This window comes from Gambusia affinis, linkage group LG22 (assembly GCF_019740435.1).
Source record: "Gambusia affinis linkage group LG22, SWU_Gaff_1.0, whole genome shotgun sequence".
Lineage (NCBI taxonomy): Eukaryota > Metazoa > Chordata > Actinopteri > Cyprinodontiformes > Poeciliidae > Gambusia > Gambusia affinis.
In genome coordinates this window covers 6,547,457-6,572,681 of record NC_057889.1, presented here as the reverse complement: position 1 = coordinate 6,572,681, position 25,225 = coordinate 6,547,457, and the positions used below count along the sequence as shown (strand labels likewise).

At 36.6% G+C, this 25,225-nt stretch overlaps 4 protein-coding genes across 8 annotated transcripts; 2 read left to right on the top strand and 2 right to left on the bottom strand.

The window, feature by feature from the left end:
* Positions 1-158: 158 nt before the first annotated feature.
* On the top strand, positions 159-3,892 carry akirin2 (akirin 2). The gene is made up of 5 exons (XM_044106858.1): positions 159-684; positions 1,091-1,225; positions 2,033-2,182; positions 2,271-2,342; positions 3,250-3,892. Exons 1-5 carry the CDS (start codon positions 513-515, stop codon positions 3,258-3,260), a joined length of 540 nt encoding a protein of 179 aa, XP_043962793.1. The 5' UTR covers positions 159-512; the 3' UTR covers positions 3,261-3,892.
* Positions 3,893-4,499: 607 nt separating this feature from the next.
* Positions 4,500-11,441, top strand: rars2 (arginyl-tRNA synthetase 2, mitochondrial). Of its 3 annotated transcripts, none has more exons than XM_044106853.1 (20): positions 4,500-4,585; positions 4,783-4,856; positions 4,947-5,049; positions 5,328-5,411; positions 5,500-5,600; positions 5,686-5,741; positions 6,097-6,180; positions 6,264-6,340; positions 6,503-6,661; positions 6,753-6,859; positions 7,941-8,036; positions 8,190-8,250; positions 8,884-8,960; positions 9,119-9,243; positions 9,877-9,944; positions 10,036-10,145; positions 10,809-10,904; positions 10,976-11,050; positions 11,153-11,216; positions 11,300-11,440. In XM_044106853.1, the coding sequence occupies exons 7-20, from the start codon at positions 6,147-6,149 to the stop codon at positions 11,384-11,386; spliced, it is 1,236 nt and encodes a 411-aa protein (XP_043962788.1). In that variant the 5' UTR covers positions 4,500-4,585; positions 4,783-4,856; positions 4,947-5,049; positions 5,328-5,411; positions 5,500-5,600; positions 5,686-5,741; positions 6,097-6,146; the 3' UTR covers positions 11,387-11,440. The 3 variants fall into 3 exon arrangements, with proteins under 3 accessions (XP_043962788.1, XP_043962787.1, XP_043962786.1); XM_044106852.1 differs by having other exon boundaries at positions 4,535-4,691; positions 11,136-11,216; positions 11,300-11,441; XM_044106851.1 differs by having other exon boundaries at positions 4,535-4,691.
* A 535-nt stretch (positions 11,442-11,976) lies between these two features.
* Positions 11,977-17,995, bottom strand: slc35a1 (solute carrier family 35 member A1). 2 transcript variants are annotated; one of them, XM_044106855.1, is made up of 9 exons: positions 17,717-17,995; positions 17,469-17,473; positions 17,293-17,347; positions 14,569-14,728; positions 13,197-13,349; positions 13,057-13,123; positions 12,793-12,969; positions 12,580-12,714; positions 11,977-12,136 (listed from the first exon to the last, which is right to left on the bottom strand). In XM_044106855.1, exons 1-9 carry the CDS (start codon positions 17,791-17,793, stop codon positions 11,997-11,999), a joined length of 969 nt encoding a protein of 322 aa, XP_043962790.1. In that variant the 5' UTR covers positions 17,794-17,995; the 3' UTR covers positions 11,977-11,996. The 2 variants fall into 2 exon arrangements, with proteins under 2 accessions (XP_043962790.1, XP_043962789.1); XM_044106854.1 differs by having other exon boundaries at positions 17,293-17,473; positions 17,717-17,978.
* Positions 17,996-19,000: 1,005 nt separating this feature from the next.
* LOC122825431 (protein yippee-like 5) lies at positions 19,001-21,543 on the bottom strand. Of its 2 annotated transcripts, none has more exons than XM_044106856.1 (3): positions 21,410-21,543; positions 20,425-20,573; positions 19,001-19,946 (listed from the first exon to the last, which is right to left on the bottom strand). In XM_044106856.1, the coding sequence occupies exons 2-3, from the start codon at positions 20,563-20,565 to the stop codon at positions 19,725-19,727; spliced, it is 363 nt and encodes a 120-aa protein (XP_043962791.1). In that variant the 5' UTR covers positions 20,566-20,573; positions 21,410-21,543; the 3' UTR covers positions 19,001-19,724. The 2 variants fall into 2 exon arrangements, with proteins under 2 accessions (XP_043962791.1, XP_043962792.1); XM_044106857.1 differs by having other exon boundaries at positions 21,353-21,514.
* Between the last annotated feature and the right edge of the window lie 3,682 nt (positions 21,544-25,225).

The following is a 25,225-nucleotide window of genomic DNA, read 5'->3' as shown; positions in this document are numbered from 1 at the left end:
AAAACTTTTCTTTTGATTTGTGGACATCCCAACAAACAAAACAAATTTGAAAAAAGACGCTTCCTTGGCCTTTAGGGAAACGTAGTCTTCAAACAATGTAAAGAAGTGAGAGAAGGTTAATCAAAAAACTACAAATCCCAGCACCAGTTCAGGTTTTTGCGCATGCTCATAACTATCTTAGAAAAGGATAATAAAAGAGAAGCTACTCCGATCCGTTGCAATCGCTGTGGCGTATGACTTAATCTTTAAATCTGGTTTCATCCTGGTTTGTGCTGCTGTTTTTTCTTAGTTATTTTAATGAGATTATCTGGTAATGTAATCTCTTATTTATACTTTTTAGAATTTACCAGTGGAGGACAGGGATAAGCATAAAAAAGCTTCCCGAGTCCTGAATCGCCTCTGCTCTTTTTGTAGTTAGCATAGCAGCACCGTGGCCCAGGCCAGCTACTTCCTGGAGACAAGACACTTTTAAGGCTTCGCTTTTCGCTTATTTTTGATATAATTAAGGTATAATGGCTTGCGGGGCTACTTTGAAACGTACTCTGGATTTTGACCCGTTAATGAGCCAGGCTTCCCCGAAAAGGAGGAGATGTGCGCCGGTCATGTCACCGGTATCTTCCCCACAGAAATATCTGCGTATGGAACCGTCGCCTTTCGGAGAGGTCTCGTCTAGACTGACCACAGGTATGATAATTGGTGATATACAGCTTTGCAGTGTTAAATTTTATAATGTTCACATGATTGCTGCTTGGTTACTCGTTTATTATTTCGTTATTAGCTTACTGTAAAGTGTGCATGTGGTATTAAAAGATGACCATTGTGGGGGTCCTTTTCAGTTACCTTAAATATGTGAACCATCTATGGCTTATGAACTTTTATACGTGCGTATATTACAATCTTCCAGAAATTTGTTTACTGTTGAGCAGGTGTGAAATTGATAACTCCTACTAGCATGGTATTTAAGCTAATTTGTAAAGTCTCCTAGTTGGATTAGGTGTGTGAATCCCGACTTTCCTTATTTCTGTACAAATGAAGCTCTTTAGTTTAAAGATGTTTCTTTATTTATGGACTGAACTTTATCTTCTCTTAGAACAAATTCTACACAACATAAAACAGGAGTACAAACGCCTTCAGAAACGTCGACACCTGGACAGCGCCTTCCAGCAAACAGACAGCTGCTGTCCTCTGGATCTGCAGAACAGCCAGGCTGGGTCTCCTTTACCAGGTAGACACCATATCCATGTTCTACTAAGGATTTAGTCTATTTTGTACATTTGCAATGTTCTCCTACTTCCAGTTCTAAGTCTTTTTGTTTGTGTGTGAAAATTACACCCAGTTCATGTTAACAGTATTTGTGTTGAGGGCAGATGTGACAGAACAGTTGTTATACGTTAGATTTTGATATTATTTGAAATCTCAAACAAATTAACTATGAATCTGACATTTTTAGCTCTCGTTAGCAACTTATTTATCGGTCAGCACAGCTTGCGCTTTGTTGTTGCTAAGAGAAGGTAGATCCTTATTTTGACTCAGATTTCAAAAGACTGTAAACATTTCCAAATACAGCAACTTCCACGTCAGATTGAAATGGAGCAACTTTTCTGTTTTTCTTTCAGTCTTACTCTCTCTTGCTTAATAATAAATTGCAGAAATGCCACAGATAGGTTGCTGTTATGATGATATTGTAGCTTTTTTTTCTATGGTGCACTCCATGATTGGAAAAAGGTCAGATTTTGTTTACCACTGGACAATTACAGATCATGTCCTATCAATGACATGATGCGTGTTTGTAGCCGATTGTAAGAGCTTTTTAAAACCATGATTCTCAAACTATGTATTTATGTAGTTTTTTTTGTTTGTTTGTTTGAGGATTCTTAGGTTTAGCACAGACTTGAACTTGGATGAAAAAAATAAACTTTCCTGTAAACTCTGTGAACTCTTGCCATTAATTCAGCATAATAAAGACAGACCTGCTCAGTGTTTCAGGGATGTGGTAAATATGTGAAATTTTTCATGCTTTCTGTCCTCACAGTTACTTCTTCAGATGCCTCATCTCCCACCAGGAAGGAGCAGCCACTATTTTCCCTCAGACAGGTTGGGATGATCTGCGAAAGACTACTGAAGGAGAAGGAGGACAAAATCCGAGAGGAATACGACGAGATTCTGACGACAAAACTTGCTGGTGCGATTTTTAAAAATGTTTGGTATACTATTAAAAGTTCTTGTAACACACATTTGCTAAAGTGATGAAACTGCTCCTTTTTTCACAGAGCAATACGATGCGTTCGTTAAGTTCACACATGACCAGCTGATGCGAAGGTTTGGAGAGCAGCCTGCGAGTTGTAAGTTTCCATAACATCACAAAGTCTTCTCACCCATTTTAGTGTCTTCATGCTGACTCCACTGTCAAGAATTTGTCATAAGTCATGTTTAATCTCTTTAGTCAGGGAAAGAATTTATTTATTTTTCATAATGTTAATTGCTCATGAAATCTATAAGGTAAACATGGCATTAGGTTCTCATCAGAGAAGAATTTGGTCATTTTAAAGTGGTTTTGTTTTTTGTTTTATAACGTTATGTTGAATTTCTCCTTTCCTGTATAGGTCAAGGCGGATATCTGTCACAGATAAAACAATTAAATTACATCTAAACAATAGTTTTTGCGCACAGTTTTTCCCCCCTAACTTTGTGTAGCATATGTATATATAACAGAATATCAACTTAGATAGAACAACAAAATATATATATGAGAAAAACATACGTAGAAGGAATATCTCCTCTCTCTGCAAAGAACAAATAGCATGTTGGCCAGAGGTTAATGTGTTAAGACTTCATATTATCATTTGATTTATAGATGAAGTCATAACGGTGTGTGATCGGATTCAATTGTCTTAGTCAGAAATGGATAAACTTTAAACACCAAAAAAAAAAAAAAACTGAAGTGTGTATTTTTATTAAATGTATTTCTTGATTTTTCTTTTTTCTTTTTAAGGTTGACACAAAGGGCTGTAGTGCTTAAAAATAACATGAGATTTTTTTTCTTCAGCAAAAATTACGAAGAAAAGAAAAAAATAATTTTTTGCCTCTTAAGCCAAGTTTTAGGTAGAAATCTTTACTAGAACATTATGCCTCTTATATACATAAGAGGCACATTTTCAGCTGCCTCTTGTCTCACCAGGACATTGTGTCCTGGTGAGATCACACCATACAGAAGCATAATGTAATGTTTATTTCTTGTTTTTCTTACAGATGTCTCCTGAGTTCTGCTTTTTAATCTCAGGATATTCTCTTTGCTGCCAACTAATCCAGGGACTTGGTGGATCTCATTGGACTTTTGCTGTGCCATATTGCCTCTCTGTGGACTCACTTTCTCAGGCATCAGTTACTGGCATCAACATTTGCTGTTGCTCAGAGGGTTTAGGAGAGTTTCGTGCTGCCAACATGTCTCAGAGACTACCAGTGGCCTCTTGACTGCCGTGTTGCATTTGGCTTTCCTCTGATGCCTTCATAAAAGGCTGTCATCACACACTTGGCCTTTTTTGATTTAACTTTTTTATTATTTCTTTCGTGTTATTTCACCAAGGATGGGAGTTGTGCAGCTTTTCTATGTCTACTTTTTTTAAAGGGATTGGAGACCGAATAGTGGAAGGAAGGCAGCTCTCTGACTGGGCTTGAATTTCAACAGTTGTCATGGCTTTCTTCAACATTGTATAAAGTGTTCTGGTTATTACTGCGTTTAGATTTGTACATTTGTATACACTGTATTTCATTTGTTTCTTTTAAAATGTTTGGCTTGACTTTGTTTACTGTATTCCAATGTTATGACTTTTGTTTGCTGTAGGTTTAAAGGGGCTTTGATTCAAATGTAATGAATAAAAACTTGGCACAAACATTCTTACTGCTTTCTAAAAATTTTCTTTAGCAAAAAGTCCTTTTATTTTTCTTGAAGTATTGAATTTTATACTCGATTTAATCAAATTAAAGATAAATTAACAAAGGCACAGATGTATACAAGAAAAAGCATTGACTTATTTGTGAAATTTATTCTGTAAGTAAAGGTCTTACCATGTTTTAGGCTTACCTTTTCTGGCCTCAGTCCACCTGAATAAAGCTTTATGGCTTCAAATACTATATAATCTTTTGAAAAAGGACAACCTTTCATATTTACTGTAGGAAAGTTTTGTAATTTTTAAAGAATTTTATTTTTAGGTTTTAAAATGAAGAGCAACTTACCAAAAGGGAATGTATGAAGCCCATGAGGAATAAAAACACAATTAATAGAAAATGAATCTACAAACGTTGCAGCTATTGTCATTCTGTTGCGGAAATGCAATCCCATTATTTAAATAACTTAATTCAGTAATTGAATAACTACATTTAAAAGCATCAGTTCATTAAAAAGTCATAATGGAAAGTCTCGAGCAACTTGCGCCTCCGGAGTAGCAAGTTGCATACCCGTTTCAGACGAAACTGGTGGCGGTAGGACGGGAACACTAAATCGAGCATACCTTGCTGAAACTGAGACTGTGGTTGGACGAGAGGAGCGGAAGCAGCGTTAAACAGGAAGCGTGACATCTCTCCCAATGTGAGCAGGTCGTGTAGAAATGTAATATTTTTTTGAAGTTTATAGTTGTTTGGCTTTATGCTTAGAAAACATGACTTGTTTTTTTAGAAGAAAAATTGCTGCGAAGGTAAACTTGACAAAAAGACGCGTCTAAGTTTTATAGACAATATCTCAGACCTTGTAGGATGGTCAGTTTATTTGCTTGTTTGATTTTCCAGCTGGCGAAGACGCTGCAACAGTCTGAGGATGTTTTTGTCCCAGCTCTGACTGCTGTTCCTGTTTTAAAGAAACGGTTAAGTTTGTTTACTTAATTTGCATCCACTCTGCAGGTGCCTTTCGCTGTTCATGTATAACTCCAGGATTGTTATGTTTTTTTTTTTAGTCCGAGTGCCGACTTCAGGCTGTCACTTGAATCATTACGAGTCAACGGGATTCTGGCTTCCAGTGGGGATCTTCAGTTGCAGACAGAAAACCTGGCTGCCCAGGTCAGATTTATAATGCAAACAGAATATGAATAGGCTCCAATAAGAGCTGTAAAATGAGGGGAAGTTGTAATCTCATTTCACCTGCAAGTGACATCACATGCATTGTCTTGCAAAAAAAGGCAAATATTTTCTATCCTTTTCAACTTTGTATATATGTGAAACACAAACGTCATTATCTTTTAGTTGGATTTTATTTTATAGGCCAACACAAAGTGCCACATAAACAAATGTTTCTGATTTATAACTCATTAGTCTTATTTGTTCTACACTGTTTTCAGCTAAAGCCAGACAGCGTGGTGGAAGAGATTTCAGCTCGACAGGGGTTGATTTACTTTAAACTAAACCGCAGTCTTCTTGCTGAGGTTTGTTTGCACTGACCTGACTCTCAGAGAGCCCAACAAAAAGTCTTGAATTCTTCTGATTGTTACATTTCAGCCTTTTCTGTTTCAGAAACTGTTGGAGCCATTTGGGAAAGGCGAGAATGATAACTTTGGGTTAAATAGTGAACTTTTTGAAACTCTGAATAGAGGGACCATATTAGTGGAGTTCAGGTGGGTTTAGCTTTATGGGTCTGATAAGAAGTATATTAATATATTTAAAATTTGATTTTAAAACACAAACGTGTGTGTGTTTTAGCTCCCCAAATATTGCTAAAAAGTTTCATGCTGGGCATCTGCGCTCAACAATTATTGGTGAGTTTGAGAAATTTATCTAGTTTGCATACATTTCTGCTTTAGCATATGCTTTAGCATAACATACAACTTGAATCTTAGAAACTTAAGCTGGAATTTTTTTTACTAACACAAAGTAGTGCACAGTTGTGATGTGGATGGGAAATTAGACTTGATTTTCAAAATAATTTATACACAGCAAAGGGAAAATGTGACTATGGGTGTCATTTAGGAGTAGAGGACCGAATAAAAATACCATACACAGCTAATATGTATTATTTTTTTAATTTGAAAGTATTGGAAAATTGTTAGGTGATCTTTTGGATTAAAACTGTCTTTAAAATAAATCTAACATTTGCATGTATTCCTTCTTCAGGTAACTTTATAGCTAACCTGAAACAATCTCTCGGTAACAATGTTATCCGAATGAACTATCTGGGAGACTGGGGGATGCAGTTTGGTGAGTGTGTTGTGCCAAAATGTTCCTGGAAGTGAAATTACTACTTGGCAAAACCACTAATGTGACCTGAATTGAACTTCCAGGTTTGTTGGGAGCTGGATTTAGCAGGTTTGGGTGCATGGAAAAATTAAAGGAAAATCCATTACAGCATTTGTTTGAGGTGGGTATTTCTTTTTTCCTTATAAATTTCTTTTTAGTTCTAAATTTGAGTATATTTAAGTATTTGTTTGCTTTCATTCACAGGTTTTGGTTGTAAAATACAGTTAACTGTTTCATAGTACAATGGATTTTATGGTATTATTTGCTGTCTTCTGTACTTCAGGTTTATGTTCAAGTGAACAAAGAAGCAGAACACAGTGAAGATATCAAACTTGCAGCTAAAGACTTCTTTAGACAACTGGAGCAGCATGAAAACCAGGCCATGTCATTATGGCAACAGTTCAGGGATATCACAGTCAAGGAGTATCAGCATATTTACAAGGTCAGTTCTCTCTCTGAAACACAAACTCAATATGAAACATGAAATCACTCAGAGGTTATTCAGATTTTTTTGTTTTTTAAATTTTCAACAGAGGTTAGGAATCCACTTTGATGTATACAGCGGCGAGTCATTTCACCAAGCCCAAACCCAGGAGGTGGTCCGGGAGCTGCAGAGCCGAGGTCTGCTGAAAACCTCAGAGTATGTAGAAACCTTCGGTTATGACTGCACTTGTGGCCTTTAGGAATGGCACTGATGCAAATGTATTAGATTTAAGATTGAATTATGCTTCTCGTAACCTGTTGTGCACAGCTATGGTGTCAGGATGAATGCATCCTGACATCACTATTGTGAACGCTCTCGTTCACAATAGTGATGTGAACAAGAGCGTCACACTATTGTTAGCATATTAAATCACCAAGGACTGATCTGGGGGTTATGAGTAAAATTTGTCAGTTGTCATTACTCTTAAGTTTTCATGGCCTGGAAATGACCATGTTTGAACAAGAACAGTAAACTTGTAAAAGGACAGCTCAAATTGCTGAACATTTAGGTGTAAATGTATACAAATATTTAAGAACCACACAGTTCAAAAATGCCTCAATTTAGCATTTGATTTAAAAAAAAGGTCATTTTTCTCTGTTTTGTTAGAGTCACAAACTCAGACAAAGGAGCTTATTTACTTTGAGCCTAGTAAGGACCCACTAGAAGTGCATAGTATTTAGAATAAGGTTAGATTTTGGACTTTTAAGTATCTCAGGACCTGGGTTGACTGTCTGATTTAATTAGATTTAAACACAGATCTGATTACCAAGCAGATTTAACCCATATGCAGAGACTGAACTGTCTTTTTTATGTTTTTAAACTTAATTATCCATTGTCCACATGCAGGAATGTAATGTGGACCTTTGAACATTTATTTGCTGATTTAATAGGCGGACAGTGAAGAACAAAAAGAGTTTAAGTAGTATTGTAAATATTTAATTGAATTAATCTATTTCACCTGTTTTTTCCTGTATCTGGAAAAAACAGGTGGTTTAAAAAGCCAAGAAAATTACCAGCCAGCTCGACCACGTTCCCGTCAAAGGACTTCATCTAATTACGGTCTGGACAATGCTGCAGTGGTCAAACTGAAAACTAATTATGGATGCTGAACAGTGAAAGTGTAACCATATAGAATAATTTTGCTAGAGACAATCAGGTTTGTTGTATTTACTATGTTTTAGCTTTTTTTTTTTTTTGCATGTACAATTTTTATATGTATCTATTATTGTTTTAACAGGAAGGGAACCGGCGTGGTTGATCTCTCTCCAAATGGAGACATGAGTAACATCTGTACGGTACTCCGCAGTGATGGAACGACCCTCTACATCACCAGGCAAGTGCAAGCAAGATTTAAAACCAGCACAGGATCTATACATGTCAGAGGACCTGGAGATCAGGGCTTAGGTTGTTTTAGTGAATGTTTAATGTGTTTTATTCTGAAATCTCAAATTGTTAGATTAAGGCACTGAAATGTTTTCTCTCACAGGGACATTGCTGCAGCTATCAACAGAAAGGAAAAGTACTGCTTCGATGATATGATTTATGTGGTAAGAGCTGAAAGAAATCAGTTATTATTTTTATCTACCGTTATGTTGCTTTAATTAGGTTTCTGTCTACATTTGCTGCATTAAATAAATAGGAGTTTCCGAAATGAAATGAACCTTCTCTGGACATTGTGCCTCAAGAAGCTATGGATGTATCTAGGTGTCAGGGTTCCTACATAGTTTTGAAAAGTTTGGATTTTTTTAAGTCTGGATAAGTATGGAAAAAAGAAAATGTAGTTGCCACAATTGAACTTAAACCACATCTAGTGAAAGTCCAAAACAACGTATTTTATTTTAATTGTACTTTAAAGAATTTGCATTTATAGTTGGATAAAGTGGTTTTTCAGTTGTGCTGTATCATGATTTGTATAATCTCCAGAAGACAACAATTTAAGCAGTTGAGGTGAAAATTGTGTACACACATGTGCAGAATATTCTAGAAACTGCTAGAAAAAACTAGAAATTTGAAATGCAAAAGTACAGAAACCAGGCAGAAAGTGCAGAAGCTTTTGATTACTAGTTTAACAAAGTGTTCATGTTAGTTGTGTGTGGAGATCTTAAACTGCCAACTCACACTTTTCACTTGTATAACTACCATTTAATTCTCCTGGTTAATCTGTTTTTTTTTCTTTTCAGACAGACAAAAGCCAGGAGAATCACTTCAATCAGTTGTTCCAGATTCTCCTAACAATGGGGAATTCTTGGGCTGAAAGGTAGTAATCAGTTGCCTTATACTCTCTAGAAAATAGCTTAAGCTCTTTAAATATCTGTGTGCTTCCTTAATTTAATTGATATCCATGTTACTGTATCTTGTATAGCATTTCAACAGCTTTAAATCTGAATTCATATTTAGGTGTGGTTGTGTTATCAGGTGTCGGCATGTGTCCTTCGGCCTGGTGCAGGGCATGAAGACCAGGACGGGTGAGGTGGTGTTTCTGGAGGATGTGCTGGACGAAGCTCGGGCCAGGATGCTCCACAACATGAACCAATCCAAAAGTAAAGCTGTACACATTTAAGTAATTTAGCATTTCAGATCATTAGCTGCTGTTAAATATTGCTACATGCTTGGATCTCAGTACTTGTAAGAAAAGTAATACTGCTGCAGCACATGATCACAAATCTACCGTAATTTAAAAATTGTGTATTTTTAGTATATTCCAGTTACTAATGAATCTCTGTGATCTCTTGTATGTTTTATATAATCTAACTTGGTCTGCATGGTCCTGCAGTGCAGCATTCTGACAGTTTTACAGAACAGAAGCAAGATCCTGCTTCTGCAGAACTAATTTCAGTTAAATTGGTAACAGATTGTTTTCTAATCTATGCTGTACGTGCTCTAATTGTTGGCAAAAAAAAAAATAAAAAATTAAAATAGAGAACATGAAACAGTATCACATTTTTCCACCACTAACTGACAAATATAGCAGATTGTTGGCTTCTCTTTCACAACTCATGGCAGACTCACTCTGAAAATGTGTTGGTCAGGTTAATCTTGGGAGTGACAGTTTAGAAATTGTTTCATCTGAATTGCTGTGGTTAAATGAGAAAGTTGAGATTGAGAAGCTCGCCATCATTTAGTAGGAGTGAAATAGTTTGAGGCAGTAACGCCCATAATCAATCTTTCCACAGCAACAAAGGAACTGGAAAACCCGAAAGACACAGCAGAGAAAGTGGGAATCAGTGCACTAATAGTCCAGGTGAAGCATCACAACAAATCTTCACAAAATCCCACGAGTTGTTTTGCTTGTTGACAGGAATTTTTAATTTTTTTTCCCACTGTTTTATCAGGATTTTAAAGGTCCCCTTCGGTCTGATTATAAATTTGACTGGGATCGAATGCTGCAGGCTCAAGGCGACACTGGAGTCTTCTTGCAATACACACACGCCCGACTCTGCAGGTAAGCATGAGTTGTTATAAAGATTTTGGTATGGTTATTTATAGCAGTATGACTCATACTATGGCTTACAGATGATTACACAAGATGAATCACAAAAAAGTTCTTTTGTATAATCATGGGAAAGACTACTGACTTGACTTGAATTCAGCAAATGCTGTTCATACCCTTCACTTTAGAGTAAAACACTAAAAATAACTGCTAAAGAAAGCTGACTGTATCAAAAGATATTAATTGAATGTTTAGTGGAAGGAAAAAGGGCAGTAATGTCACCGGGTCTTGATGGAGAGTGAAGTTTTCACGTTCAGTAATGATTTACAGACGTACTTTAACCGCAGCTGTTGGTGCAGTTTCAGGTTGTTCAATAGACTGAGCACCTCCATATCCTGCTGCATTGATGCAGTTATGTAATCCAAAGGAACCCACAACCAAAAGTTTTACTGTATATTTGTTTGATTAAAAATCTTCTAATTGACCTTGTGAAATATTCCAACTTTGTAAGAAACCCTCTTTCCATAATCATCAATTTAACAGCAGTAAACGCTTGAAATATACAAATCTGTGTGTTATGAATCCATCTGTAATTTTGCTTTTTGCTCTTTGGAAAAACAGGAAAAACAGGATGTATAACATAAGTCAATCATACAAACTGTAATGTTTTGTCAGTCTAATGCAGAGAAATGAAGGTGTGGAGGCAGCTGCGTTCAACCCATCCTGCCTATGTGACCTAACCAGTGTCGCCGTCCTTAAGCATCTCCTTCGGTAAACATACAACCTTCCACTGTGCTGGAATAACATCACAATCTACCAGTTAAATATTAATTTGTTTGTAGTTACGATGAGGTGTTGTATCAATCGGACCAGGACCTGCAGCCCAAATACCTCGTCAACTTTTTACTAAAACTGAGGTAAGGAGCCGGATGTTTGTTTTGAGGGTTAGTCCTGCAAAGGTTCAGAACGTTGAATAGACACACCTATTCATACTTTTATTAGAACTCTGTACCTTACAGCCATTTCGTCGCCTCAGCACACAGGGAGCTGCCAGTGAAAGGAAGTCCTCCAGATGTTGCACAGGTTTATAACGAAGCACTTCTAACTATATCTGAAAATGCAAAATTACATTATCATTTTAAGATGTCTTTTTGTTCACTATGCAGGCAAGGTTGCGACTGTTCAGTGCAGCACGCTCAGTTCTGGCCAGCGGGATGAGAATACTTGGAATCACACCAGTTCAAAAAATGTAAACTAAACCTTCAAGGATCTTTGGTAGTGAATCCAAAGTCCTATATTTTTCCAAATAAAATTTAAAACAGCATACAAACGTTTTCTACCGTGTCTGCGATTTAATACGTTTTAAAATAACATTTAAAAACAATGCAACACTGATACAAAAAACACTTAAGAGGTTCAATAAAAATCAAACATGCACTGTCCTTTTAAGTCTGATGTCTCCTGTACACTTGCAGGCTTTAATCAAACCTCTGATAATACTTTGCACAGTTAAAAGAATATCCTTCAGGATGTGAAGTTGTCTTGTTTATGTGACTCCTGTACAGGTGCACTACTTCACTAAAGATTAATTCACAGACTGCATTATCAAAAAACTTTACAATCAGGAAAATACTAAGAGCCACCTACTCCTCTGTTTGTGTCAGCTGAACGTCTTGTAGCACAATAAGAGATGATGTTGAAAAAACTGTATATTCGAAGCGTAACCATCTATGCATGTCCATGAAGGGAGGAGCAAATTTAACCAAACCCAGTGAAAATGTCTCTAATCACCCCATGATCTCCTGCAGGTCAACAGAAAACATACATGATTCTTCTGACAGAGTCCTTTGGTGAGTTTGTGACTCACACATTGATTAGTTTCTGTTTAAGTTCGGAGTCTGTCGCTTTATCTGGCCGGGCCACTGTGGAGGTGTCCTGCTTTGGAAGTCCATAGAGGTAAATGGAAATACACACCAGCAACGCTCCAGAAGCAAATGTGATTGCTGCAAAAGAAGAAAATAAAATTAGTTTGCAAAACCAAAAAGGTATTTTTAAAACAATAAAACCCTCTTAACTTTTGTTTAGAAGCTTTTATCTCAAAAGTATACATAAATAAGAATATTTACTTTTCTAAAAAACAAGACTTTCCTAAAAATTACACCAGCTGGCCATAGACTTTAGGGTTTTTGTCCAAAATATTCACCTTAAATACAAGATAAGTACATCAAGTAATAATATTCTGCAAATTACACGAGGCTGTCAGTCATTTACAAACTGAAACCGACTCAATAACCTGTTTGAACATGTACTACATTGCTTAATCCTTAAATATCCTAAAGCCAAATTCCTTTTCTGTGCCAAATGCTCCCATATACTGAGATAGCTGAAATCTGCGAACATTCTTAATTCAGTCTGCTATTAATGTGTGAGTGGGAAAGACACATACTTATCTGCAGTCCAAACAATAGGACCGATGCAACTGTTGAGAGAACAATGGCCGCTGCAGCTGAAAATCCCTTCATGATGTTGTCCGTATACTTCACCACTACGGATGTGTAAAGACCGCCAACACTGGCCAGAACTGCAAAAGCACCAGAAACAGTGTCAAACAAATTTAATACTTTAGACTTAATTCATCATCGGCTTTCCAAATACTTACGTACAACCAAGCACACCCATGGTGTGTAGCCATAGAAGAAGCCTTTCTCCATGACCTTTTCTCCATCGTTGATGAAGACTCCAATCAAGGTCACCACAATGCCAGAGAGGTACATCTGAATGTTTCGGACCCACAGGGATGTATCAGAGCTCTTCAACACTTTCTCAAAGTACACACCTTGATTACAGAAAGAGAAATAAAACTAACTTAACCCATAGGTTAAAAACATACGTCTCTTTCAAAGGATCCAGCTCTTAATTTTACCTGCAAATCCAGAGCAGATGACAGCCACAGCAATAGCCAAGAACCCAATAAAGGGATTCTGCTCAATCTGCAGCAGAAAAGAAAAACTAGTAAACACAGCCTCACCAGAACAGACAGAGCATACATGATGGCAACCGTACCTGAACTTTGGTAGCTTCTGCAGGCTTCCACTGAACCAGCGTTACGCCACCACAAAGCATGAAAACAGAAAACCACTGCAGCCGGCTGAGAGACCGGTTCAGCATGAGGACTGTACACAAGGCCGTGCAAGGGATCTTCAGCTGATAAGTCACCTAAACAGCAAAACACAAAACCGATCTAAAGACGGGCTTTGTTTTTAAAGCTTTATAAGCATTTCATATCCTGATAACACTCCAGAAGCCCAGAATGTTTGAGTTAAAAAGGAACAAAAGTAATAAACTATTGTCTCATAAAGGCAATACTATTAAAAATATAATTAAACACCTTTTATCAAAGATGTTCTTGCAGCCTGGTTTCTACAATTAGCTTAATTGAACCAACTTACAATTTAACTTTATGACTAAAAAGAAAAAAATAACATCAAGCATAAATCTGTAAATTTTACATGAAACATGAATGAAGTTAGTGTACAGCATGTACATGTATTTGCAGCCGTTATATATAAAAACAGAGGAGATACGACAATGCAAATATGCATATCTCATTTTACAACAGTAGCTGACTACTCTCAGAGTCATAAATTGTTCACTGTGCTCATCAGAGAGAGTCTGAGGAAATAAACAGTCTCTGTGATGGCTGGGCTTTGCAAATTTCCTCTGTGGCGCTGAACTGAAGGTAAAAGTCTAAACAGTTTGTGTCCAGGATGTGTGGGACCTGCAGAGATGTTGGCTGCCCTTTTTTCTGACCCTGGACCTGTAGAAGTGATGGATGCTCAGGCACCATCTCTGGATCCAAGATAGGGTGGTTCCTAGAAACTAGAAGTTTCTATCATGAACTTCTGGTTCCTTACAGCATTTATTTGCTCTAATTGTTTTCATTACTTCTTGCATAACATAGCAAGTTTTATACCAGTGCCAAATTTCAATTTAGTTGTGTAAGTTCTCCTGTTTGTGTCAATTAACTCAACAAAATCCATGTTCATATTCTAAAGCAGGGGTTTCAAACTCCAGTCCTCGAGGGCTGCAGTCCTGCAGTTTTTAGATGTGCCACAGGTACAAAACGCTGGAATAAAATGTCTTAATTACCTCCACTTTGTGTAGACCAGTTCTCCAGAGCCTTAATTATTCTATTCAGGTGTGGTGCAGCAGAGGCACATCTAAAAGTTGCAGGACTGCAGCCCTCGAGGACTGGAGTTTGAGACCCCTGTTCTAAAGTGTCTTTTCTCTTTAGCAATTTGTTCCAGAATACAAGTAGTCAAAACATGTAAAAATAAAATGGACACGATTCCAGAAATCTCTCTCTCTCTCTCTTTTTTTTTCCCTTTTCTTTTTTACAAATTAGTTACAATTAGAAGAACGAAGCCTATCTTACCTGATAAACTGCTGCATCAAGGTTACTGAGTGCAATGAAGGCCATGTTGTTCTGAACTGCATACACTAACGAAGGCACACTCAGCTTCAGCAGTTCCTTCGGGCTGTAGATGATCTGCTCCGCTAACATGTTCTTGAACCGTACACTGCTACTCGTTTCTCTAGAGACATTGAAAATAAACGGGAAAAATAAGATTGTTTCTTTAGCACAGATACGGAGGAACAAATATGGGAACAATACATAACATGATTCCACTGTACCAAAAAGAAGAACCATTTTGGCAGCTCTCAGTTTTTCTGCTTTGAGAAAAATATTCAAAACACGGAAGATTTTTCTGCTTTTATGATGAAAGCATGATAGTGCACGGCACACTTTTTAATAGGGAAAAGCTAGCTGTTTAGAATAGCTTAATTTGCACAAAAAAAAAAAGTTTAACAGACACCTATGAGAGGGTTGGAAGGAGGGCTGAAATTGGGATTCGAAGGAGTGTCACAAAAAGGCAAATATTTTATAAACCATAGAAGATGTCAATGCCAAGAGACAAACCTGTAATGTCCCAAATGAGCAGAAAATCATAAATGTTGGCTGAAATTGCACAAACTATGCAGAACTAGTTAAGAGGTGAAAAGTGTACAGATCTTGGAAGCATTTAAGAAATATTCTGAGGAGTGATGTGGAAAAAATTTATTCAAAAAAATAAAAATTTAAAATACCATGTAGACACCCTATAATAAAATGTATTTAAAAAAACAAACAAAAAATTTATTCGAAAGTCATCTTCACATGTACCTCATTTAAGCTGGTCCCAAATGCACCTACCGCCATTATTAAATTTAATTAACTTTAATGTCATTTAAAGCTAAATGTTGTTGGGACGCTTATCCAGGGTCGCATGTGTACTCATGCACATACAGCTGTATTTCACACATAGTATGTTTCATTTATGCACAGAAAGCTTTTGGAGGAATGAAACTTGACTTTGCATGTTTCACTTTCAAACAAAAGGCTTTCTGTAAAATTTAAACTTACACTGACGCCATAATATCAGGTGACTTCTAGGCAGACATTCCTTAGGTGACGCAGTTCATCAGAAGACCAGTAAGGCGTGTCTTAGATATAAAGAATGGATCGTCCGTTTTGTGAATTCACATCACAACAAATTAGCCTGTGAGGGTAAGCGTCTCTTTCTTTTTAGCGCTAAAAAGAATAAAATAAGTAAAGTCTGATTATTTGTGTCGGCTGATTTTCTGCACGTGTGATCACATGGTTTCGATTCATCGATAATTCATCAATAGATCAACAATGTCTAAATGACAAAGTTAAATAAAGCCAATTTAACTTTGGAATTAAATCAAACCTCAAAGTTTGATTTAACTTTTGGGGTGAAATCAAAGGCATTTGATTTAACTTTTATTGAACTTCTGGGATAAATAAAGTTTTATTGAATTTTATTGAATTTAATTATATCCATAAACTTTAGGGTGCATAGTCAGTTAAAGAGTGGAAGCACAACAGCTTATAATATAGTTGTAGGGGCACCTGTTATCTCTATTCTAACTATGAGGACTGATGAAAGGAAACATCTGAAGCATGCAGACCTTTCCCCCTGAAGATCTGAAATGGGACACACTGTGCAAAACTGCACTAGTAATCCAATTATGAGAATGCCAACTTAAAGGCAAATGGTTATCCATGTACAGTGCAGGTTGTGCACTCAATACTCAGCAAGGGAAACTTGCGCATGAACAACTGCATAAATTCAGCTTTTTATGGAGGAGGTGTGCCTGCGGCACAGCCGAGGTGTTGAGGTCAAAGGTTCTTTTTAATTGCAGCATATGCCAATTTACATTGGTCTGCTTGGTGTCTTTCTATCATCTTGTTAGGTCCCCATAAAAGATCTGTGGGTTTAGGTCAGGTAGGGTTGCTAACCAATCAAATTGTCATTTAGAGACTAAGGACAATAAATACGGTTTTTGTGTTCTTGACAGTGAGGAGAATGCACTGAAATATTAAATCAGAATCTCCATAAAGCATGTAAGGGAAGTGACCTAAAATGTCCTCTCAGACAGCTGCATTGACCTTGAAATTAGAAAAGAAACAAACAAAACAAAAAAACCCCACCACTGAGCAACAAGCCAGCAATTATCCTCATTATTCCTGGAAAGACGATTCGGTCTCTGGAACCAGAGACAGATGGAATGAAACAATCAAATCCTGGATACATTTGTGCTGGGTGGCTTTTGCAGCACAGACTCCAGCTGCAAATCATGTTCTGTTAATTTTCCTCTTCTCTATCGTTGGTTTTGTCTAGCAATCCTTTCAAAGCAAAGGTTATACCTGTTACTGCTCCTTTCTCTAGTATATGTTTTCTTCCACTTAACTTTCCGTCAATATATTTGATACAGCACTCTGAACATCTAGCTTCTTTAACAATTATCTTTAGGAGAATAAGCTGTTTTCTGTAAGCATTTCTGTAATATTTTTCATAGGTATCAAATTTTCAGAGACTGATTTTTGGGGATTTTACTAACTAGATTTTACTAGTAATCATCTAATTGACCATGAATCTAATTGATCATAAATAAACACTTTCATATTTCACTGTGTGTAGATAATCCATAAAAGATCAATTTATTTACTGAAATAAATTTTTCCATTATATTCTAATTCACCGAGATATAAGTACATATATCCATCACTGTATCAAATTTGATAAACACTTACTTTGCCAGCATCCCAAGGCTCAGAATTAATTTAATGACCTCAGTGATGCACACCGCTGTGGTAGAGAAGTACAGGTCCCCTGATGAAATGGTCCGTGTGTACCTTAATGCCACAGTGTACGTAGCTGCCACCAGCGTCATCACTGCCAGGCAGTACAGCTTGAAGACCACACTCACCTTTTCTGTAGAGAAAAACAATTAAAATGTAGTTATTTATAGCATGTAGACATTTTCAATTTTAATACTTTATTAAGAAGAAGAATTGTGACGCGAACATTGATCTGTATTACAGAAGCTTTAGTTACAAATATTTTTCACTTTATTCTAATTTTACTTCAACCCCAAACGCCACGGCAGCTAGCACTAGCCTGCCGTGCTAGAGTGTGATAACTACAGAGGGGAAAAAAATAAGGTGAATGACTTACCTACGGCCATTTTCGTACAACTTTATGTCCGTCCTAGAAGAAATGAAGTCAGTTACCTTCCCCCTGTTACATGCCATATATACCAGAGAGCTATTCGGAGTTAAACGATTAAAGTGGCCAATCCAGCAGCAGCACAAAAAAAACCCTTCACTTCCGGTTTCCTCCTACATTTCCCAGAATGCAACGAAAGTGTAAAGGTGCGTTTGTATTCCGAACCAGTCTATCCTGAGGAAAATGTTGCTTGCTCAAAAATGTTTAATTGAAATAATTAATACTTTGCAAACATTATTTAGGCTGTTATAAAAAACAAAAACGTTTTATTTTTAATGTTAGGAATTGTTCTTCGTCAGAGGTTACTAATACATAAAAGTATGTTGAGCAAATATTAAATTTTCAGCTTCAATATATTGTAATTGATCTCTTTTAAATGATCCCTCCAATGTATTACAAAATAATTCACACTTCTCAAACTATTTCATTCTTTGTCACCTTACTGCAGATTTCAGAATGTTTGTTTGGATTACTTTATGTTGGATCAACATAAAGTAATACCACTGTGAGTAGGAAGGAAAATGTTTTAACAAAACCAAATCTAAAGTGTGGTGTTGCATCCCTTTAAAACCACAATTTCCTGTATAATAAGCGGACAGATTTAATAAATTATTCAAGCATAAAAATATGCAGTAAGATGAACCTAAAACCAGTTGAGTCATATTTGAATTGTGTTTTGAGTTATTGTGTTTTCTTTACCACAAATCAAGTTGCCGAAGAAACATATAAAAACGTATTCCTACTTAGCAACAAGTTTTCAATACATTAGAATGTTTGTATAGTTGTAGTTTGCAAAGATAAATATAATTAAAATAAATAATTTTTATTTTGCGTGGAAATAAATGATTATAATTGATCAGTCTGTTCTTTACTTTCTCAATTTGGTGGTTTTTGATTAAAATTTATCGTGAAAAAAAATAATTGGATGTTCAATTATTTTGTGATTTGTTTTGGCAGACAAAATTCCCTTTTAAATATTAGATATATATACTAAATTACATATTTGTTCAACTGACCTTTTAGAATTCAGAATTTAAAGTTTAGGGCTTAGAACAGACTTCGGATCCGAATCTCTTACCTTGGATGTCACCTTAACTTGCATATCTTTACTTGGAAAATGATTTCTGATGTGAAAAACAGTAGCTTGGTCCCACCTCTGCCCATTAAGACATGTAATAAGAATGTTTCAATAGCTTTATTTTTTTTCTAGAAAGACTAGCATGGCACCAGATATTCTTGGAATAACTAGGATTTTATTACGTTATTCTAAAAAATAATAAATGAAACAATACAAATGAAGTAGGCATTAAAAAAAATTATGTAATATTTGAAAGACGAGCTTTGTATTAGCTGTGCACTGAAATCCATATTTAAATAACAAATTTTGGTTGCAGGAAACTGACAGATGCGAAGCATGTTATGTTTGTTTTGCTGAAATGCATTTTATTGCGATAAGTTAAAATAATAAAATTTTACAGGCCCAAACTAACAACTGTTTCTCTGAACAGCATAAATAACGAAATAAGCAAAGATTCACACCGAAAAGAACTAGAAATATGTGTTTCAAAAGAAATTGTTACTCACCCTTTAAACAAGGGTAACTGGAGCAAAAATGCATCAATAATCTTAACTGTTTCAGTCATTAAACTTAAAGCCCAACCTTTGTCTGAACTTCATACGTTAATTTAGGAGAAAATCCTCCTCATCTGGGAGTAACAGCTGATCTCCCACCAAACCTAAACAACACTGCAGCCTACTGGGCATGCAATGAATCTGTAGGAAATTTGAAATGGGCAAAAACAGCAACACAGTTCACCCTTAACTCTGATTTCACCCAGATCAGGATTTTATTCTGGTGCAGCTCTACTCACAAAAAGATCACTGTCCATGCAAGGGTGTGTACTACTGCTGGAGGTAAAAGCTGCATGACGGTAAGCACACCAATGGATAAAGAAACTCAAGAGGTGTCCGATGGAACGTGCTCGAAGCCTTCGCTCTCCCTCACCAATGCCCTCTCCAGGATTATTCGGCCCTCCTTGTATCGCTGACTCTCCTCGGTGGCAAACTCGTACATCCAGCCCAGCTTGCTGTTGCAGTTCTTGCAGCTGACGTCTCGCACCATGTGTCTTCCCGTCAGCATGACTCTGTCCTGAACCTCACTATGCTGCAGATTCACAACCTGAAGGGCAACAGTTGTGATTATTATCACTGGACTGTGAATAAGAAATTGACTTACCCCAACAAACTACAATGAGATTCTGAAATCATATGTAAAAGCTGTTTGTCTGATTGCCAGAATGTTGGATGTTTTTCCATATTTCTTTTTCGAAATCAAACTTTATATTCCATCTGTAACTTTTAAGCATCGATTTCCACAGGGTTCTGTCCTTGGTCCCATTTTATTTGTGTCCTATTTACTTATTTTTAATCTTCGTGTCTTTTGTTGCTTTCCTATTAAACACTGTGCAATGTTTATGTTCAAAGGCCATATTAAGGTAGGAGTTGTTCATTAGGGAAATTTTAAAATGTTCCTATAAGTAAAGTGCGGATGCAAATCAAATATACAAGTCAAATGATACTAATTATAGTCAATTTCCATTTCTGCAGTACAGCATTTCGACAGTTTGTCATGCAAGCACCATGATATGCATAGGGACCTTATTAAAGAGGAAAGCTCTGCCAGTTGCCCCTGTGAAGCGCGTTGAGATGAGTTCAGCACGGTTGGTCAGAATGGTGTCACAATTGGCACAGGAGAAGAGGCGACTCCCGCCGATGTGATCCAGGAAGATGCGGCCCATTTTCTCAACTGGTGGGACAAAAGCAAAGCTCAAGTTTAGAAGAAGCAGAACCCAAGAAAGGAAAACTCACTCATTTAAATATAATGGCACCAAAACATCTGAATAACACCAGATGCTTGTTTAAATAGGATCAACTTTTGTACTTCAAAGATTTATGCAAATATCTGACTGATTTGAAAATTAGTGTCCTCTGCTCAAACTGCCAATAGCAATGTCATATCATACTTTTTCATGATGATGTGGAGATTTCTAGCTGCTCATCTGAATTTTGATAATATTTCATAGAATAACATAAGACCATTTTAAACATATTCCTTCTCGGTTCAATAATGGCATTAGCCTTAAACTGTATCCTGTTTTGGTTAGATTTTGGACATTTAAACAAACATATCTGAGGATATTTTTTATCACAGTGTGCAGTAAGATCGATGAGCAACAGAAATATTAAACAAATGATTTTCTGAAATAATAATGAAGTATCAACGTTTTGAAACAATCCACTCGCTACCTAACATGTGACACTCTTTTATCCTGAATTTACATTGATCACCTGAAGGCAACTTCGGGCCTGGTTTACTGCTAGCTACATCACTGTAATTCAGTTTCCTCTCGACGTTGTAGCTTTTGTGAGAACTAATGTACATAATAATAAACATTAACAATAAGCAATGCCCCATTATTAATCAAAAAACAGTCTAAAACGATGACATTGTACATTTCATGTTTCTACTTAGAGCTAATGTTTACATCAAAATGCAAATCAAAAGGTGACCTTACAATATCTTACCTCGTAACTTATATAGACGATAAATGAAAAGTATTTTCAAATCGAAATGTAACTCACTCTTCGCCTTTATCCTCTAGAAAACTATAATTCTTCGTCTTCTCTGCTTTGTTTTCGTGAGAACAGCGTCCTAGACGACGAAAGTAAAGTTAGCAAATACGTCAGTCAGAGTTTCCGCTGAAGACTTTCAAAAACAAATTTTGAGCGAATCTATTTTGTAATATAATGAATAATTGACTTTATATTTATGTTGACAATAACATTTGACAAAATTCTCAAAATTTAAATGCCTGAACTGCCTGTGTTGCTTTTTTTTTAGAATTGGTCTATTAAAAAAGCTCTTTTATTTTGGTAGTCAGACCTCCTCTTGTACAAATTACTTTACTTCGTGCACAAGAGTTTCCAGATTGTGACGTAAAGTATCCCAATCCTCTCATTGGTCACAGAGAATTGCCACATGTTGCAATCTCTGTTTGGGGGAGGGTGTGGGTTGTTGCGTTAAAGCCCTTCAGTTAAAGGAGTCGAGCATTTTGTTGTGTTTTCATTCTCATTCTTGTTGGGCCTTATAATAAAGTATAACTGTTATAGTTTGAAAATTATTAGCTTACCATTTGTATAATTCACAAAATAGAACATGTTTTCGCAGCGATACAGGATTATATGCAGCAGCAGAAGCTGAATTGACAACCTGTCATGTAGAGGAAGTGCATCAAAAATATTTTCTAAGGGCCGCTTCAGAACAGCCAAGACATCTTATCTGTGCAAAGATTAGAAAGAATCAGATAAACAGCACCAAGCTTCATCAGGGGGTTCAGACTGAGCCTATGTCCTTGACATAAGATAAGGTGCCATAAAGGCTGTGCAGACTAATATCAGGATCACATTCGTTATAACTAGTGTCAGAGTTCATAGTTATGCATGGATCGTTGATAATCACTGTATTTTTAGGACCATTGAAGGCTATTAAAAAAAATCAGATTTCAACAAAAAAATTATTTTTTCTTATGTCATGTTGTCCTTCACCTTTCCAATCAAAAGGCAGATATGGGAGTTACTTTCACAATGTTGAAGAATCACTGTTACATAAATGAACAGTGAAATTCTTGGCTGGTAAATTCCAATGTTGCAAATAATCATATTGTCAATATTGTATTACAACAATCCAACTTTGACTTGGTATCATTAGCAAAACTGTGTCACCTTTTTGGAGGGTTTTTTCCATTACATCTCTATCTTTGAATGTGTAATCAAATGAGTGGCCGTACGACATTTAATTCTGTTTAGTAAAACAAATGATGAATGTGAATAATAGAAGCCAACTGACTCTCACCTAAAACAATGCTATGTACTGACACAAATGTGAATTACCAAATATACTCATAGTTTGACATTATGTAACAAATTATCAGAGAACGTCCAAGTTTGTTGAGGATTTAGAAAAACACTTTTAATAAACAAACTAGAAAATTCCTGAAGAAATTTAACTGGGGCCTGCCAAAGTGTGCCCGTCGGTTTGGACCCAGCGTTCTGATGCTAACAATTTGCATCAATGCTAAAGAAAGCTGCAATGTAATCAATAGCATGTGGAGAATCACAAGAATGTTAAGTAAGCTGGACATGCAACATTCAGTATGATAAAGCAAGTGCATTAGCTAAAATGAGCAAATATGCTAATGTAAGCATAAATACTTTCAGTAGCATGTGGGGTATCATTAGAATGTTTACTGTCATTTACTTACTCCATTAAGTATACTAAACATGGCTAATAAGTCTGAAAAATAGAAAATAGCTTATTTAAGCTAAAAGGCTAATGCTAATGAACTGCCTTGCTGCTTCAATAGGCAGTTCCCTGATAAACAGATAATGCAGAATGATATCATTGCACAGCCTCTTGATTACACTATCAGAGGGGCATATTGAGGCTTTATTTTGAAATTTGCAGTAAGCTTCATATTAAATGCCCACACTAATGTGTAAGAGTGCTTTGGATAAACCAGTCACATAAAGCCAAAAGAGCAATTACATGATGTAAAAATTCCCAAAGCTTTTATTTTGAAATTTTGTTAAGCTTCATTTGAAAGGGTCAAAGTCATCCCATGTGTAACAGTCATTGGATTAAATCAGTCATATAGCAGCTCAAAAAAGCAATGACCTGATGTAAAAATTTTCAAGGGCTTTTATTTTGAAATTTTCAGTAAGCTTCATTTCAAAGGGCTAGACTCATCCCATGTGTAACAGTGACAGGGTTAAATAGTTATATACAGCCCATAGCAGCAAGTTTTCTAAAGGCCAGCTCAGTCCTCCTCTGTTTTAACTGAACTACTAGTTAGAACTACAGTGATGCGTGTTGTAGTCCTCAGCAGCTCTCCCTGCTCTGGGTTCCGTTGCCATGGTAAATAATCCTCTCTGCCAGCTGTGAGTGAGACATCCAGGGAGACAATTCTCTGTTTGAGCCAGCCAGTTTGACTAAAAAGCATTGAAAAAACTGTTTCCGTTGGGAATAAAACACTATTATTTGAAGCATATAGTATTTGTCATTAAAGTCCGCCATTCATATCTCTACCTCACTCACAGTATTAACAGCGATGAGATAAAAAAAAGTGTGTGCCAAGGTCTGAATTTTTTCAGAAATACATGGAAGTGAATCAGTGAGATCTGTCTGCTACCCTGGCGCATGACTTTGCTCTGAAGCACCTGGAGAAAACTGTAAGCGCTAGATAATTTTGAAAACATTTGACCGGAGCAGGCATGCGTATCAATGTCATGACCAAGTTTGATACCAATCATGCAATATTTGTGAGCGTGAGGCGAGTTAAAAAATGATTTGGGGTCAAAATGTCACTCTGACTCTCACTCTAGCGAGCGACCTTCACCTCTGATTTTTCCAAAAATCAAAAACTTTGGGTCGCTTAGAAAGAAGTTGTGGACAAACCATAATACATATTGACGTGCTGTCTTCACTTTAAAAGAGATCACGGACGTATCTACAAAATGAAGTTTGAATGGCGTTTCTACATAAGGTTATGACGACACAGAAAATCCTCAAAAATAGGGTATTTTCAGGATTTACTGGTTGCCTACTCCCCTTAGAGACTTGCACCTGGTGAGCTCGTTAGTGATTTTGGGGTCGTTTTTTGCTTTTTACGTCGCCATGGAAACTCCAAATCCCACCAAAAGTAATAGCACACCTCCCGGGATCGAGCCGCACGTTTTGATACCACTTTTGTGGGTGGGCTTGCAGCGGTGCGAGCCGCATTCCGGTTGACGGAAGAAGAAGTTAAGAATAATAATAAAGAGACATTCTATTGGGTGTAGAACAATAGGTGCCTGCCATGCAATGCATGGAGGCAGTGACTGACTTGCTTCGCAAGTCAGTCACTGCTCTCCTTATGCATTGCTATGGGCAGGCCCCAACAAACAAACAAAAAAAACAACCCAGAAATTATTTGAGAGCTCAGGAACTCCTGAACCTGTACAAAAGCCTCTATTCCTTTTCCTTTGGTTCCAAGGCTTGCAGCCAACTTTAAGTTTGTTCTGAGTTTTAAAGAATGAATACATTTCCTTTAGTTCACAATCATTTAAATTGAAAGAATTGCACAGATTTTTAACATATAAATCCACAAATTGCCTTCTTCTTTTGGTTGCTTTGCAGTGAAAATGACCTGATTCAGTCTGACATCATTTTGCATGGGGTTTGCATTTTCTCCTTGGGCATGCATACATTTATTCATACATTTATTAGTAGGCATGAAAAGCATGGATTGCTCTAATTTTCCTAATCTCTTGATGTAATAACAATAATCCAAAAACTTGAAATGCTACAAAACATTGACATTACTTTCAAGGAAAGTTTAATTCATAATGTCTGTTCCATCA